The sequence below is a fragment of the Nicotiana tomentosiformis genome, chromosome 2 (genome assembly GCF_000390325.3).
Source record: "Nicotiana tomentosiformis chromosome 2, ASM39032v3, whole genome shotgun sequence".
Taxonomy (NCBI): Eukaryota; Viridiplantae; Streptophyta; class Magnoliopsida; order Solanales; family Solanaceae; genus Nicotiana; species Nicotiana tomentosiformis.
The window spans coordinates 23,882,104-23,897,037 of record NC_090813.1 but is presented as its reverse complement, the minus strand read 5'-3'; the positions used below and the strand labels follow the sequence as shown (position 1 = coordinate 23,897,037).

At 36.0% G+C, this 14,934-nt stretch overlaps 1 protein-coding gene and 1 non-coding gene across 2 annotated transcripts; one reads left to right on the top strand and one right to left on the bottom strand.

Moving 5' to 3' along the window:
- Positions 1 to 10,454: 10,454 nt before the first annotated feature.
- On the bottom strand, positions 10,455 to 10,561 carry LOC117274230 (small nucleolar RNA R71). The gene has a single exon (XR_004504325.1). It is a non-coding gene; the product is annotated as a small nucleolar RNA R71 (small nucleolar RNA).
- Positions 10,562 to 11,114: 553 nt separating this feature from the next.
- On the top strand, positions 11,115 to 12,176 carry LOC138904488 (uncharacterized). The gene has a single exon (XM_070192986.1). The coding sequence runs from the start codon at positions 11,115 to 11,117 to the stop codon at positions 12,174 to 12,176; it is 1,062 nt and encodes a 353-aa protein (XP_070049087.1).
- Positions 12,177 to 14,934: the final 2,758 nt, after the last annotated feature.

Below are 14,934 nucleotides of genomic sequence, written 5' to 3'. Positions count from 1 at the left end.
TATCTTCCAAGTGAATAGATGATCCTACTATTGAAGACTCGCCTTTGAGATATATCTTCTCATTGGTCAAACTTTTTCTTCCCATTTGTATAACTGGGAGTTTGATGTGGATCCGTATGACGATCCTGAAGGGGATGTCCTTTCTCTGGATTGTGGGGATGATCTTCCCCATCCTCTTCCTCTTCATCTACCTCGCCCCCATGGGAGTTCCATCCAGCAAGTATTCACGACATAAGAAATCTGGCAGAGAATTATCAATTCCCTTTTTGTATTGGATTTCAAAATCAAAAGGGGCTAATTGAGCTTGCCATCTTGCAAATATCATTTTTGAGGCATCATGTTTAAAATCCTTGTTAAACATGTATTTAACAGATTGTGCGTCAGTTTTTATCAAAAACTTCTGATTGTATAAATCATCTTGGAATTTTAAAACACACTTAACTATAGTTAATATTTCATGAGCCACAGTAGCGTATTTTCTCTTGGCTTCAGACCATTTTCCAGAGTAAAATCTAATCAAATATTCATGTTTATTACCGGGATTTATCTATTTCAAAATCCCTTCGTAACCAATATTGGACGCATCTGTCTCTATAATCTTTTGCCATGCAGGATTAGCAAGGGTCAGACAAGGTAAATATTTAACACGCTGTTTAATATTTTTAACCAAAATAGTATGACTATCAGTCCAAGGGCTTTTATAATCCTTTTTTAGCCTATCATATAAGGGGGCTAAATCGCGAGACAAATCTTTATAGAAAAGTGATATATAATTCAAACTTCCCAAAAATCTTTGTAACTGAGTTCTATCAGTAATAACATCGGAAAATTTTGAGGCAAAATCAATAGATCTTCGAATCGGAGTTATTTTTCCTTGATAAATATAATGTCCTAAAAATCGAATATTGGTTTGGAATAAACTCATTTTTTGTTTTGAAATAACCAAACCATTTTGTATAACAATTCTTTTAAAAATATCCAAATGCTTAATATGCATTTCAAATATCTTGGAGAATACCAAAATGTCATCAATATAAACAATGATAAAATCCAGATAGAGGTTGAATATATCATTCATTATTTTTTGAAATTCAGAAGGGGCATTTTTCAAACCAAAAGGCATGACATTCCATTCATATTATCCAAATGGAACATTAAAAGCAGTTCTATAAGTATGCTCTTTAAATATTTGAATTTGCCAATATCCAGATATTAAATCAAATTTTGAAAATATATTGGCGTCATATAATCTTGACAACAAATCCTTTTTGTTGGGAATTGGATATCTAATCCACTTTAAAAACTTATTCAAAGGCTTATAATTAATAACCAATCTAGGAACTCCGCATTTCTTTTCAGCCGCATTATTAACATAAAAGGTTGTGCAAGACCAAGGAGATTTTGAGGGTTTTATCAAACCCTTTTGTAACAAATTATCAATCTCTTTCTTGCAGAATTCTACCAATTCAGTGTTCATCTGACAAGGTTGAGATTTAGTGAGAATATCATCCTCAGGGAAATTATCTTCATAAGGCAGAGTAACAATATGCTTTTTTCTATTCCAAAAAGCACTGGGATGCTCGGCACAAATATCAATAGCAATATTTTCGGAGATCAATTTGATCTTTTCCTGTACTTTAGTAGAATTTAAAGTATCAAATATGTTCATACTAAACAATTCTAATTGTAACGAATCAATATATTTCTTCTTCATATCAATTAAAGCATTTATATCTCTAGTTACTGGATCTGTAATAAAAGTATAACTTATCTCTTTATCCTTATAGGTAGCAGTAAAACCTCTCGAGTCTATGCTAGTAAAAGGATAAATAGCGTTAATAAACGGTATTCCAAGTATAATTGGAGGGTATAACTGATTTTCACTAAGAAAAAGAAGTGAGGAATGTAGACTTTATTCTGACAAATACCAGTATTAGGCAATTTATACTCTATATCTAAAGCATGTCCTGATGCAGATTTAACCATATGAGTTGTTGTTTGAAAATATTTAGTAGGCACTAAACCTTCTTGAATGCAGCTAACATCAGCTCCACTATCAATCATAGCAATATTTGTAATAGAAAAACTATTATCAATAAGAATAGTACATTTTTATATACCATCTATGAGCAGTAACAATTTGCATCATTCCCAAAAACATGTCATGTTGAGAATAGATCTTAATAGGTTTTTCAAAAGAAATATCATTTTCAGAAATACCTTTGTTTTTATAGAATATATAAGATGTATATGTAGTATAGTATATATATATATATATATATATATATAAGTAATAAGCTATATTCGATAAGCTATATATACATCTTATATACTATATATAAGATCTATATAGTATAGTATAGTATATATATATTAAATGTATAATATATATATATATATATATATATATATATATATATAAAAGCTATATTCGATAAGCTATATATACATCTTATATATTATATATAAGATGTATATATAATATAATATAGTATATATATTAAATGTATAAAAAATTTGGGGTTAAAACAAAGTTGGGGGGGTTAAATGACTTTTTTATAAATAGCCAACGACTATATTTCTAAAAAAAAAAATTATTTTTTTTATTTTTAAAATATAGCCGTTGGGACCGTTTGGCCCGCTAAGGGATCGGTCCAGTCCCGGTCCCTGGCGGGCTAAATGCTCCCGGGCCTGGCGGGCCCAAATCATAGGACCGGCCCACGAGACTGGCCTAGACCCACTAAAACCGGGCCAAACGGTCCTGGCCCGTTTAGCCCGTTTGGCCCGCGGTCCCGGGCCTGGACCGGCTCACTTGCCACCCTTACTTCAAATTCCTTTGTTTCTCCGAGGAAGACTGGTTACCTCTTCCATTTGTTTTACCTTGAAGGTAATGCCCTCGCTTGGTTCGATTAACTATTTCTCAACAACAAAAATTCTATGATTGGAACTATTTCAAGGAGAATATTTTAACGATTTCGGAAATCTCCTATCATAGATTCGAAGAGGAGACTAGCCAATTCATCCTTGGCTTATCATAGCTACATCAGTCACTCTACTTTGGATTTGCCTGAGGCTCAAGTATCTCCTTTAGCTGATTTATTCCATAATTCCAACTTCTATGAGTTAGAATCTGCATTCAAAGTTGGTAACTCAGAGGCCAAGCACGTGTTCGATGAAATATCTTTTTTGGATTTTCACCAGAGCACCAGAGGAATATTCTTCTTTTACAACAACTTTCCAAAGCACAAACGCAAACTCTTATATCTCTCACTTTGTAGCTGATTTGGATGATATTCAGTCACCTACGGTGTTCGACGCAATGTTACATAACTGATGCTCCAATATTTTTGTCAATGCACAATCTGATTCTCCAATCGGCATGCTTTCTTTAGAAGCTACATGTCCCGCAAGCAGTAAAGTCCAACGTTTTGATAAAAGTGCTCATAGAGATATGTCAGAGAGGTATGTTACTGCAATTTCGCTTGATAGTGGCACTAGTGAACAACACATTGAATTTAAGACCTGGGATAAACTGTATCTTGCTGACTTTTTCACGGAGCCTGAGACTATTGTGAATCTATATCTTGGTAAAAATTTTATGGAGAATGCAGATGGGATTTTACCAGGCGAAATATCTTCAAATGAAATGATACCTGATGTTGACCATGGAAAAGATGAAGGTATTCTAATGGTGGAGAGTGTACCACATATTGCTTTCTTAATGAAATTCAACAACACTTGAAAGGATTATTCGACCATAGTTATGGTCAATTTCAAGGGAATTCCTGAGAAATCAGCTTGTCGTACTGATAACACTTTTATCGGTCAATGTCTTTCGAATCAATTTCCATTTAATCCTGGTGTAAATCTCCTTGTTGTCACTGTTCGTGGTACTATGATGGATCTTTGTGTAGGGGATCCAGGAATATTAGCTATCAAGTTGAATTTAGTATGCTTATTATCTGTTCATGTGGGACTGTGATTCACTCAATGGAAAACCTATAGGGAGGTTTGGTTTATTGTCAAACCACACAATGAAATACTATACAGAAATATGGTCCAAAAAATTATAATTATATCCAGTTATACTTGGAAGGGTGGAAGCGAGAAGGGATTGGTAATTTCATTGGCTGTCTTGGTTAGTGATGTGGTTGGCATCACATACCTCCTTTCTAATTATTCATGTTCAACAACAAGGACAAAGTTGGAGTTGCTTGAATTGCAGGTGTTTGCGGTTATAGAAATTTCTACTGTCATCTATTCACGTGATGCAATTGGTTTACGAGTAGATCATGGAAGCCTTGACCGTCGGAGCGGAACATCATCTTTTGAGGACATGTTGTAACGACCGGCCAGTATTAGATCCAGCCATTTTGAGAGTACTAAACCCGAACCCCTATTTGTTGCTCCCTCTTTTTTATTTTTTGGGTTTTGTGACTTATCAGGAGGATTTATTTTTGGTTTCGGAGTGAAATGGGACACATAGTCCATAAGATGGGAGTTTAAGTTCTAGGAATCGACCATAGTTTGAATTGTGTGAAGACGACTCCGGAATAGAGTTTCAATGGCTCCAATAGCTCCGTATGGTGATTTTGGTCTTAGGAGCGTGCGTGTTCAGATGTTGAATTGGAGGTCCGTAGATTATTTAAGGGTCAATTGGCAAAAGTTGGAAGTTGGATGATTTTTGGCAAGTGTGACTGAGAGTGAACTTTTTGATATCGAGGTTTGATTCCAATTCTGGAATTTGGAATACGTCTGTAATGTCAATTATAACTTGTGTGCAAAATTTGAAATAAATCGGACTTGATTTGATAGGTTTCGGCGTCTGATGTAGAAGTTTGAAGTATTAAAGTTCATTAGGCTTGAATCGATGTGTAATTTGTATATTTAGCATTGCTTGATGTAATCTAAAGACTCGACTAAGTCCGTATGATATTTTAGTACTGGTTGGTAAGTTTGGTTTAGGTCTCGGGGACCTCAGGTGGATTCCGAATGATTAACGGATCAAATTTAGACTTGTGAGAATGGCTGAAGGCACCAACTCTAGTGTAATCGCACATGCGCAAGATTGACCGTAGGTGCGAGCCCGCAGAAGCGGCATGTTGATTGCAGAAGTAGGCTGGAGCAGTGTGGGTAGAGGTCGTAGATGCGTGGTGAGTTCCGCATCTGCGAGATTGCAGATGCGAAGGAGGCAGCGCAGAAGCGGAAGGGACCTGACATGGGAAGGGGGGCTTCGCAGAAGCGACCTTCGTTAACTCATATCCGAGTAGGCAACATGTGTTTAAGCTTTCTGAGTATTTGGATGACGATCTCTTGAGATTTCTGAAATGTGTTGATTATCATGGACGGTCTATTCATATGGTTAACAAGTTTGTTACATCGGTTAGCCTTCAGTTGAGAAAACATGAGGGAGTTTTTAAGTATATGTCATGGTTCTCTCTAGATTTCTTCATGATTATTCTGATTGTTAAGTATGTATATGTCAAAGTTTGTTGGTTGGACAACGAGAGAGGGATACTCTATGGCAAGAGGGATACTGTACTTGAGTCTTCTATACCACCAACTACCATCTATAGTGGTTTCCATGAGATGCTTCTTGGTGCTTTTGAGTCTGTCAAGTCTAGTAAGCTTGTGCTTGCACTTTGTCCTGTCGTTGGGAATCTCTCAATTAGAAGAGGAGCTATCAAACGCTTGTGTGTCGCTTATGTTAGTGCTTCAAATGAACAGATCTTTGGTAGCTCCACTCTTATGCTCGAAGATGTTGTAACTCGTATTGTAATTGCTTACAATGCTAGATTTTTGGAATTGATTTGTGGTTGCTCCTGCAATAGAATATTTTACCAGCATACTATAATTGCTTGGATAAACCAGATGGGGTCAAAGTTGGAAAAGCTTGTTGATTGTCTCTTGCCTTTTGACCTTGAAGACCCATATGTTGACCAACATGGGAGAACCAAAGTTATGCCTAAAGCTTCAAAGATCATCACATCCACTATGCCTATGCTACAAGGATATACTCTAGGAGATAGGATAAAGTACACTATGCAGTCACTATACCTATGCTACAAGGACATACTCTAGGAGACAGGATAAAGTACACTATGCAGTCACTATTGTTGTGCCATACATTAATAGATCTTGGTATAGTGCTCTTAAATCTGCTCAAGAGAAATTGGTCGGTGCCTGCCATCTAGTGAACTTCACACCTATTGAACTCAATATAACTACAACTAGTTTACCAAAGCCTTTGATCTCAAGATTTCTTGACTCGAACCTTGAGGACAAGGTTCTTATTGAGGATGGGAGTATTGTTGTGAACATGGATACCTCTGATAATACTTATGGGTCAGTCCAAGCTATTGGGCCTAGGCTAAACTACGAAAAGGCTAAGGAATTGAACATCCCAATAAGAGATTTTCTTGGGATCTAGGTTGAGGGGGGAAGCATGTGACCAAATGGATAAAAGAGATTCATCGACAGTTTTGGGAATTATGCAAATTGTGATTATGCTTAGGCAAAGTCTGCGCTCCTCATCTCTATCTTTTAGTGTGGTTATTCTTTCCTTATTCCTCTAATTCCAAGTTAATAGTTCTTCTTCATTCTATTAGTATTTCTTATTTCCGTGTAATTCCATTCAGTGATTATAATATACAAGTCTGTGTTTGTGTTGAGAAATTGGGTTCATTACAGCTTGAATATATGCACTCTAACTTGTTTAATTCATCTAAGCATAGTAGTGATAACGTGAAGAGTTTAAGTTCGAATTCAACTATAATAGTACTTAGTGTGTGTTTTTCTTTTAATTAAAAAAAATACCAACTAAGCATTTTATTCATCTTTAAAAAGGGGTACATTTGAAATAAGGGAGTTGCCAAAATAACTACCTAGCTCCTTCCATGGTTTGGCATGGAAGCAAAATTCTGAAAAGTCTGAGTATGTCTAGTTTTTGTAACTCAAAGAGGCTAATTTGTCTACAACATGGTTTGCTTCTCTGAAGCAATAGTGAAAGAGAGTAATTAAAGATATAGACCTCTTCACACTAGTCTTTCTTAGCATTGTATTTAGCAGTATATCTAGACCTCTAAATTTTCTAGGAAGCTACAACAGGTAATCATTTAGAGTTCAAACAAGTGACTGCATTTTGAGTCTTCTTGTTGATGGGTCCATCCCATATGAAAGGAAGACATCTTTCTTTGGCTTTAAAATATCAAGCCAACTAAAGGAATAGTAAGGAAGATTTTATGAAAAATATTTCTTTGGTTTCACAATAAATATTTGACTTTTGTCATTAACATGACATCATTGATGATATCAATGAAGTGATTCTAAGCACTATAAATAGGTGTCTTGCTCTGAATTGTTAAACACGTCAAACAAAGAGAAAGAGAGTGATTTACAGAGTAAGAAACAAAATATTTTGTGAGGAAAAATATAGAGAGTTTGAGCGGTATTATAGTGAGGTGGAAAAATCAAAAGAGGGTTATTTCTTTTGAGTGTTGTAGTGCTTTTTAGGGTATTTTACTCGGTACCACAAATTATAAAATCCTTGCTATAGTGAAATCAGTTGCTCTTTTCGGGCCGTGATTCTTTTCTTATTCAGAAGGGTTTTCGACGTAAAATGTGGTGTCATTGATTCTCTTATTATTACCGTTAGTTATAGTATTTTAGTAATTCGCTCTCATTACAATCGTATACCGTGAATATTATTTCTGTAGGGGTAATATTCCCAACAACTGGTATCAGAGCACAGGTTCTGCTCATTCACAAAAATATTATTTACGGTCAATTTTACTTTGTGACAAAAACAAATGACATGAGTAAAATATGAAGTACAAGATTTAACGGTAATGACAGTTTCTCCATATGGCAAAGAAGGATGAAGGACTTACTTATCCAACAAGAGTTAGACATTGCATTAGATCGTAAAGAGGCAAAGTCAAAAACCATGAAAGTCGAGGATTGGGCAAACATGGATAAGAAATCAGACTGCACTTGTCCGATGAAGTACTCAATAATGTCAGGGATGAAAAAAGTGCATGTGGTATATGAAAAAGACTAGAAACTCTATACATGTCCTAATCCTTAACAAACAAGTTATTTTTGAGAAAATAACTTTATGCCATCCATATGAGTGAAGGTACAAATTTTTTGTCCCATTTAAATATGTTCAATGGATTAATCACGCAGCTGGTAAATCTTGGAGAATCAATCACTAAAGTAGATAAGGCTATCATGCTTCTAAACTTTTTTCCATCTTCCTATGATAATTTGGCAACAACCATCCTGCATGGTAGAGATACCATCGATTTAAAGGAGGTCATGATTGTAGGCTATAATCTCGTATTTTAGTCGCTTATTGCACTCTAATTCACTGCACTTTATTTGTATTGAGCTTTAATTGCTAGTATTTTGTACTTATTGTTTGTTTTATGCCTTAGGAGTGATTCTGAGTTATGTAGATATTGTGAAATTAATTCGAGCTATTTGGAGCTTTGAAGTCTGAGTAGAAGCCCAAAGGATTAATTTCGGATTGTGTTCGGGGGTCGGGGATCACTTCTGGACGTAAAAAATCAAGGAAGAAGGAACAGGTGAAAAAATACACTAGTGCGACGCACTATGTGATGCATCGATGTAATTTTGTGTCAGAAATTAACAAATTTAGAGGCTGGGTTTCTGTGGTCTAACAAGAAAAAGCACTAATGATATGCACCCTTCTACACACAGTGCGACGCATGAATAGCAATAAGTTTGCAATTTTTCGGCTAGGAAAGGGTGATTTTGTATGGGCCCGACTAGGATTTCATCACAAGGATTTCATCATTCCTTCCTCACTCAAGACCCGAGTTTGGATTGAATTTATATTTTTCTATACTTTAATTTTATTTGTGATGAATTGCTCGATGTCTATGGAGTAGTTCCTTTTAGGGTTTGATGGATTTGGTGTATTGATGATGGTTTGTGGATTATAACTCTATTTTTATATATTAAAGCGTTTTTGGATGATTTAACTGTTGCATCTATATTCACTTGTTCATGTAATCGATAGAGGCATAACTTGTTATATATTTGCATTATTTTTGTTGCTTTCGTTCATTAATTCTTCTTAGTAATCAAAAGAAATTAGTTGAATCATTGATTAAACCTAGTTTTGAGGATAATCGAGAGAGGTTCTCTTAAAGACCAATCCACTACGCATTCTTGCATATCTTCACATGCTTAAATTGGTTCATCTCGCGAGGTTGAGACTTAATCGAGAAAGGAGTTTTTGTTGAACGTGTGAACTAATAATTGAGTGAATTCGAGAGACTCACTTAAACATTAGAAGTGAATTTTCTGGAGTTAGATCCCAAATAATTATCTTACACCTATCCTATCAAAACCCTATATTCTCTAACTGATAAATTTCTTTGCTTATTCCTTGTTTTGATCGTCATTAGTCAATAGCTTTAGACTCTTAGTTAATTTTAGTTAGAAATCATATAAATCTCAATTGTTGATCATCTTGGATAGCAATCAAGCTAGAAACTATGAGAATACTATTTAAATCCAATCCATGTGGATAAGATATTATACTATACTATATTTGATTAGCGAGCATAATTTAAGTGTGTATTTCGAGCTCGTCAAATTTTGACATTGTTGGTGGGGATTGACAATCAATAGTGTTTGAAATAGTTTGTAGTGCTAATTTAGGAATTTTTTTTTATTTTTAATTTTATTTTTCTCTTTTTACGGTTGGTGTTCTTTGATATGCGCAGGTTGCAGGTGGAGGTTGGTGCATGACTCGAGCTTCTGCGAAAGAAGTGCTACCATACGAGCCAGAAATTGAAAAATAACTGCGACAACTGTGGAAGGAAATAAATCTCACCGAGACATTAGAAAAGGTTGGAAAATCCTCAACCAAAGATATGGCTGGAATCAGTGATGATAATGTAGATTTGGTTGCGAGAGAAGTAGCCAAACGAAGAGAACAAGCTGCACGGGATGCTGAGGAAGCAACTATTAGAGATGCGCAGATTATCTATTAAGAAGAGAGGGGTCGGAGAATTGTTGACCCTTAGCTGCAGACCAGTTTGGAAATATAGCTCACATGCCTGGGAGACTACTTGGCAATTATGCTAGACCGGTCTACATCAAGTGTTAAACCACCTCCAACTGCAACAAACAATTTTCAGATGAAGCAAGGGTTGCTTCAAACCCTTCAGAATTGATGTGTCTTTAGAGGGAAGCCAACCGAAGATCCAAATACACATCTAATGGACTTCGAGGAGATTATGAATACCTTCCAATACAATGGTGTGTCACAAGATGCGGTGTATTTAAGGGCAATCCATTTTTCACTCAAAGACAATGCAAAACAGCGACTTCAAAGCTTACCCGCAAGTTCGATTAGAACATGGGAGGATATGACCAGAACATTCCTTTATATATATTTCTCCTCAGCTAAAACGGCCATGTTTAGAAGATAAATCCATAACTTCTGCCAGAAAGATACGGAAACTATTTTTGAAGCATGGGAGAGGTTTAAGGATATTGTTCGAAAGTGCCAACATAGCAGAATTGAACTCTGGACGAAACTCCAGGACTTTTGGGATAGATTGACACAGGCCTCATGTAGAATATTGACCAATGCAGTTGGAGGCCCGTTGATGAAGAAGACTCCAGAGGAGATAGTTATAATTCTTGATGAGTTATCTGAAGATGCAAATCAATGGCCCTCTGAGAGTACGGAAAGAAGATCAACTGTTTTTCACCAGGTTGATGCTAACATATCTGTGCAGGTACGGCTTGATGCTATGGCCAAAGAGATAAGGAAGCTGACCTTAGCCTCGATACAAAGTGAGCCTCACGCAGTTTATGATATATGTGGAAGAGGATACCCTACTCATGAGTGTCAAGCCTCAACCGAGGAGGTAAATGTTGTGGGAAACTACAATTTTAATGCAATGGGTCAGATGCACCATGGTTTTTCATAGAGTTCACCTGGAGGTACTACGAATTCTTGGCACCAAAATAACTCTAGACCGTAGGGACAAGGAGCTCCATCATACCAAAATCAGCAGAGGCAGCAATTTCAGCCTCAACAGCCCATTCGGCCTGGTCTAGAGGATCTAATGAAGGTTTTCATTATCAAGACATATGAGAGGTTGGATGCTCATGTAGCAGCTATCAAAGAATTGGGCACTGGTTTGCGAAAACTGGAGAGACAAGTGGTAAAGATTGCAACAATATTATCTGAGTGGGTTCCAGGTACTCTCCCCGCTGACACTGAAAATAATCCCAAAGAAACAGTAAATATTGTAACTCTGAGAAGTGGACAAGCGTTCAAAGATCCCACCCCAATCCAAAAAGAGATGATACTTGAAAAAGAAGGTGGGGAGCAACTGAAGAATGTTGTTGATAAAAAGAATAAAGGCCCGATGAAAATTGAGAATAAGAAAAAGGAAGAAAATCCGAGAAGGGAGAAACCTGAGAAGAGTGAGCATGTGCCTGTTTTACCTTTTCCCCAAAAGCTATACAGAGAAAAACTGGACAAGCAGTTTGAGAGATTTCTAGATGTGCTGAAACAGGTTTATGTAAACTTACCATTCACAGAAGTGCTCTCACAAATGCCTGCTTATGCCAAATTTATTAAGGAGATCCTTACAAAGAAAAGAAAGATAGAAGAGACCTTCGTGGTCAAGCTCGCAGAGCATTGCAGCGCGATATTGCAAAATAAACTCCCACAAAAATATGGAGATCGAGGGAGTTTTACTATACCTTACTCTGTAGAAACTATTCATTTTGATAAATCACTATGTGATTCTGGTGCCTCAATTAATTTAATGCCTCTATCTATATACAGGAAACTGGAGAAAGAGATTGGAGAAATAAGGTTTGCACCAATATCCTTGCAGTTGTCGGACCAAAAGACTCTGATACCCGAGGGGATAGTAGAATATGTGTTAGTTCGGATGGATAAGTTCGTATTTCCTATAGACTTTATAGTGGTGAATATGGAGGAAAACAAGAAGGTCCCCCTCATCATAGGAAGACCATTCTTAGTGACGAATAGAGATATATTAGATATACACGAGAGGAAACTTATGCTTAAAGTGGGTGAAGAGACTGTGAATTTTTATATGAATATAGAAAAATGGGTTCAAAAAGAAAAACCAACTGCGAGTATTGAATGAAAAGTAAAGGGCTCAAAAGAGAAGGCTGCACTGAGTGATAAAGATAAGTGTGGGATGTACCCCAAAAAGGCTGAGAAGAAGCTATCGGCATGGATGTGTGCACTAGTCCAAAGGTGGGGAATTGAGCCCGACTTCGACTCAGACCCAGACTAGATGTTCAGAAAAGTTTTCTTTACCTTATGATTTTTAATTGTGTATCTTGGGGACATGCCACAACTTAAAGTGTGGGTGGGGGATATTTGTATGTATGTATATTGTATTTAGTTTTCTTTTTGTTAGTTATAGTAGTTAGAGATAGAAAAGAAAATTGAAATACAAACCCATAAAAATTGAAAACTTTTCAATTTTTTCCGACGATGGATATCACTCAATAGGTTTCTTAAGGGATTAAAGTCGAAAGAAAAAGATAAAAAAGCTTTTCTTTTGTTAGGAAGTGTATTAATTCCCCCTTGGTTTTTCTTTGTATCGCGGTTCTTTTCCAAGAGTTTTGTTTGAACTGGGTGTAGTTAGTTTATTATTTTAGGAGTAGGAAACCTTGTGCTATGATTTGAATTGAAGGCAATATCTCTTGACTTTATTATGCCTTAAGAATAGTAAGTGCTTTAGTTGTGACGATTAGGCTTAGTTTTTGACTCTTGTATAAGTGCCCTAAATTGTATGATCTTAACTTTGCTTAACTTATTTGACGAGAATGTCTTGATGAGTCCGATTCTGATTGAGTTATGTGCCATGTGTGTGTAAGGTTTTGTGTTATTCTATGTATTGTATTTGATTTCTAGAACTTGCCCCGTGTGTTTGCAAAGCAAAATATTAGTTTTATTCAGTCTTGGAAATAATATAGGCGTTTCTTTGTTGAGCCAGATATATATTTACCCACCTAATTATTAGGCATCCTAGTTAACCCCTTTTGAGCCTGTAATCATATTTTTTTGGCAACCACATTACAAATCCTACCTATTTATTTGAATTGACCATTGATTTGAACCTTTTACCTCTCATGAGCACTTGAATTTGTTATGAACTTTGTAAAAGTTAAAGCGTGGGGTGGTTGGTTTGTCTTTTGAGTGGAACTATTTAAATAGGAGAAAGGTGCATTGTTTTTGAAAAAAAGTAAGATCCACTTGAATTGAATAAGAAAAGAAAAAGAAAAATAGTTGTATTGTGGCAAAAAACCACTCCTTGATAGTGGTAACTCTTGATGTATTTGTGCTTAAAGAAGTTGGGAGTTGACGTATATTGATGTGAAGGTGGAAGAGTATTCTTGGTGTGATGAGTTATGAGAGTTATTGAAAAAGGTCGTGCCTATATGAAGTTTAGTTGGATTGCTCGAGGACAAACAATGGTTTAAGTATGGGGTGTTGATGGTAGGCTATAATCTCGTATTTTAGTCACTTATTGCACTCTAATTCATTGCACTTTACTTGTGTTGAACTTTAACTACTAGTATTTTGTACTTATTATGTGTTTTATGCCCTGCATGAGTGATTCCGAGTTATGTAGATGTTATGAAACTAATTCGAGCTATTTGGAGCTTTGAAGTCTGAGTAGAAGCCCAAAGGATTAAGTCGGGATCATGTTCGGGGGTCGAGGATCACTTCTGGACGTCAAAAATCTAGGAAGAAGCAATAGCTGAATAAATGCACTAGTGTGATACACTGGACGACGCACTGTGCGATACAACAGTATAATTTTGTGTCAAGATTTGACAAAGTTCAGAGGCTGGGTTTCTGTGGTCTGACAAGAAAAAACACTAATTCTATGCACAATGCAACACATGAAAAGCAATAAGTTTGCAAGTTTTCCTATTTCGGCTAGGAATGGGTGATTTCATTTGGGCCCGACCCTACTTGATATAAATACATGAAAAAACTTTATTTTCTGGACTTTTGGACATACTTTAGACCTAAGGAATCCAAGGAGGAGTTGGAGGAGCAAAAGCACGAGGATTTCATCATTCCTTCCTCACTCAAGACCCGAGTTTGGATTGAATTTATATTTTTCTATACTTTAATTTTATTTTGATGAATTGCTCCATGTCTATAGAGTAGTTCCTTTTAGGGTTTGATGGATTTGGTGTATTGATGATTGTTTATGGATTATAACTCTAGTTTTATGTATTGAAGCAATTTTGGATGATTTAACTGTTGCATCTATATTTACTTGTTCATGTAATCGAGATAGACATAACTTGTGATATCTTTGCATTATATTGTTTGTTGAGTTCATTCATTCTTCTTAGTAATCGAAAGAGGCTAGTTGAATCATTGAATAAACCTAGTTAGGAGGATAATCGAGAGAGGTTCTCCTAAAGACTGATCCACTACGCATTCTTCCATATCTTCAAGTGCTTAAATTGGTTCATCTCGCGAGGTTGAGACTTAATTAAGAGAGGAGGTTTGCTGAACGTGTGAACTAATAATTGAGTGAATTCGAGAGACTCACTTAAACATTAGAAGTAAATTATCTAGAGTTAGATCCCAAGTAATTATCTTGCACCTATCCTATCAAAATCCTATATTCTCCCACTGATAACTTTCTTTGCTTATTCCTTATTTCGATTGTCATTAGTCAATAGTTTTAGACTCTTAGTTAATTTTAGTTAGAAATCATATAAATCTCAATTGTTGATTATCTTGGATAGCAATCAAGCCAGAAACTACCAGAATACTGTTTAAATCCAATCCCATGTGGATACGATATTATATTATACTATATTTGATTAGCGAGCATAATTTAAGTGTGTGTTTCGAGCTCGTCA

Bases quoted from the DNA above. Each gene is read 5' to 3' on its own strand.
- LOC138904488 (XM_070192986.1), top strand. From the start codon at position 11,115: ATGAAGGTTTTCATTATCAAGACATATGAGAGGTTGGATGCTCATGTA.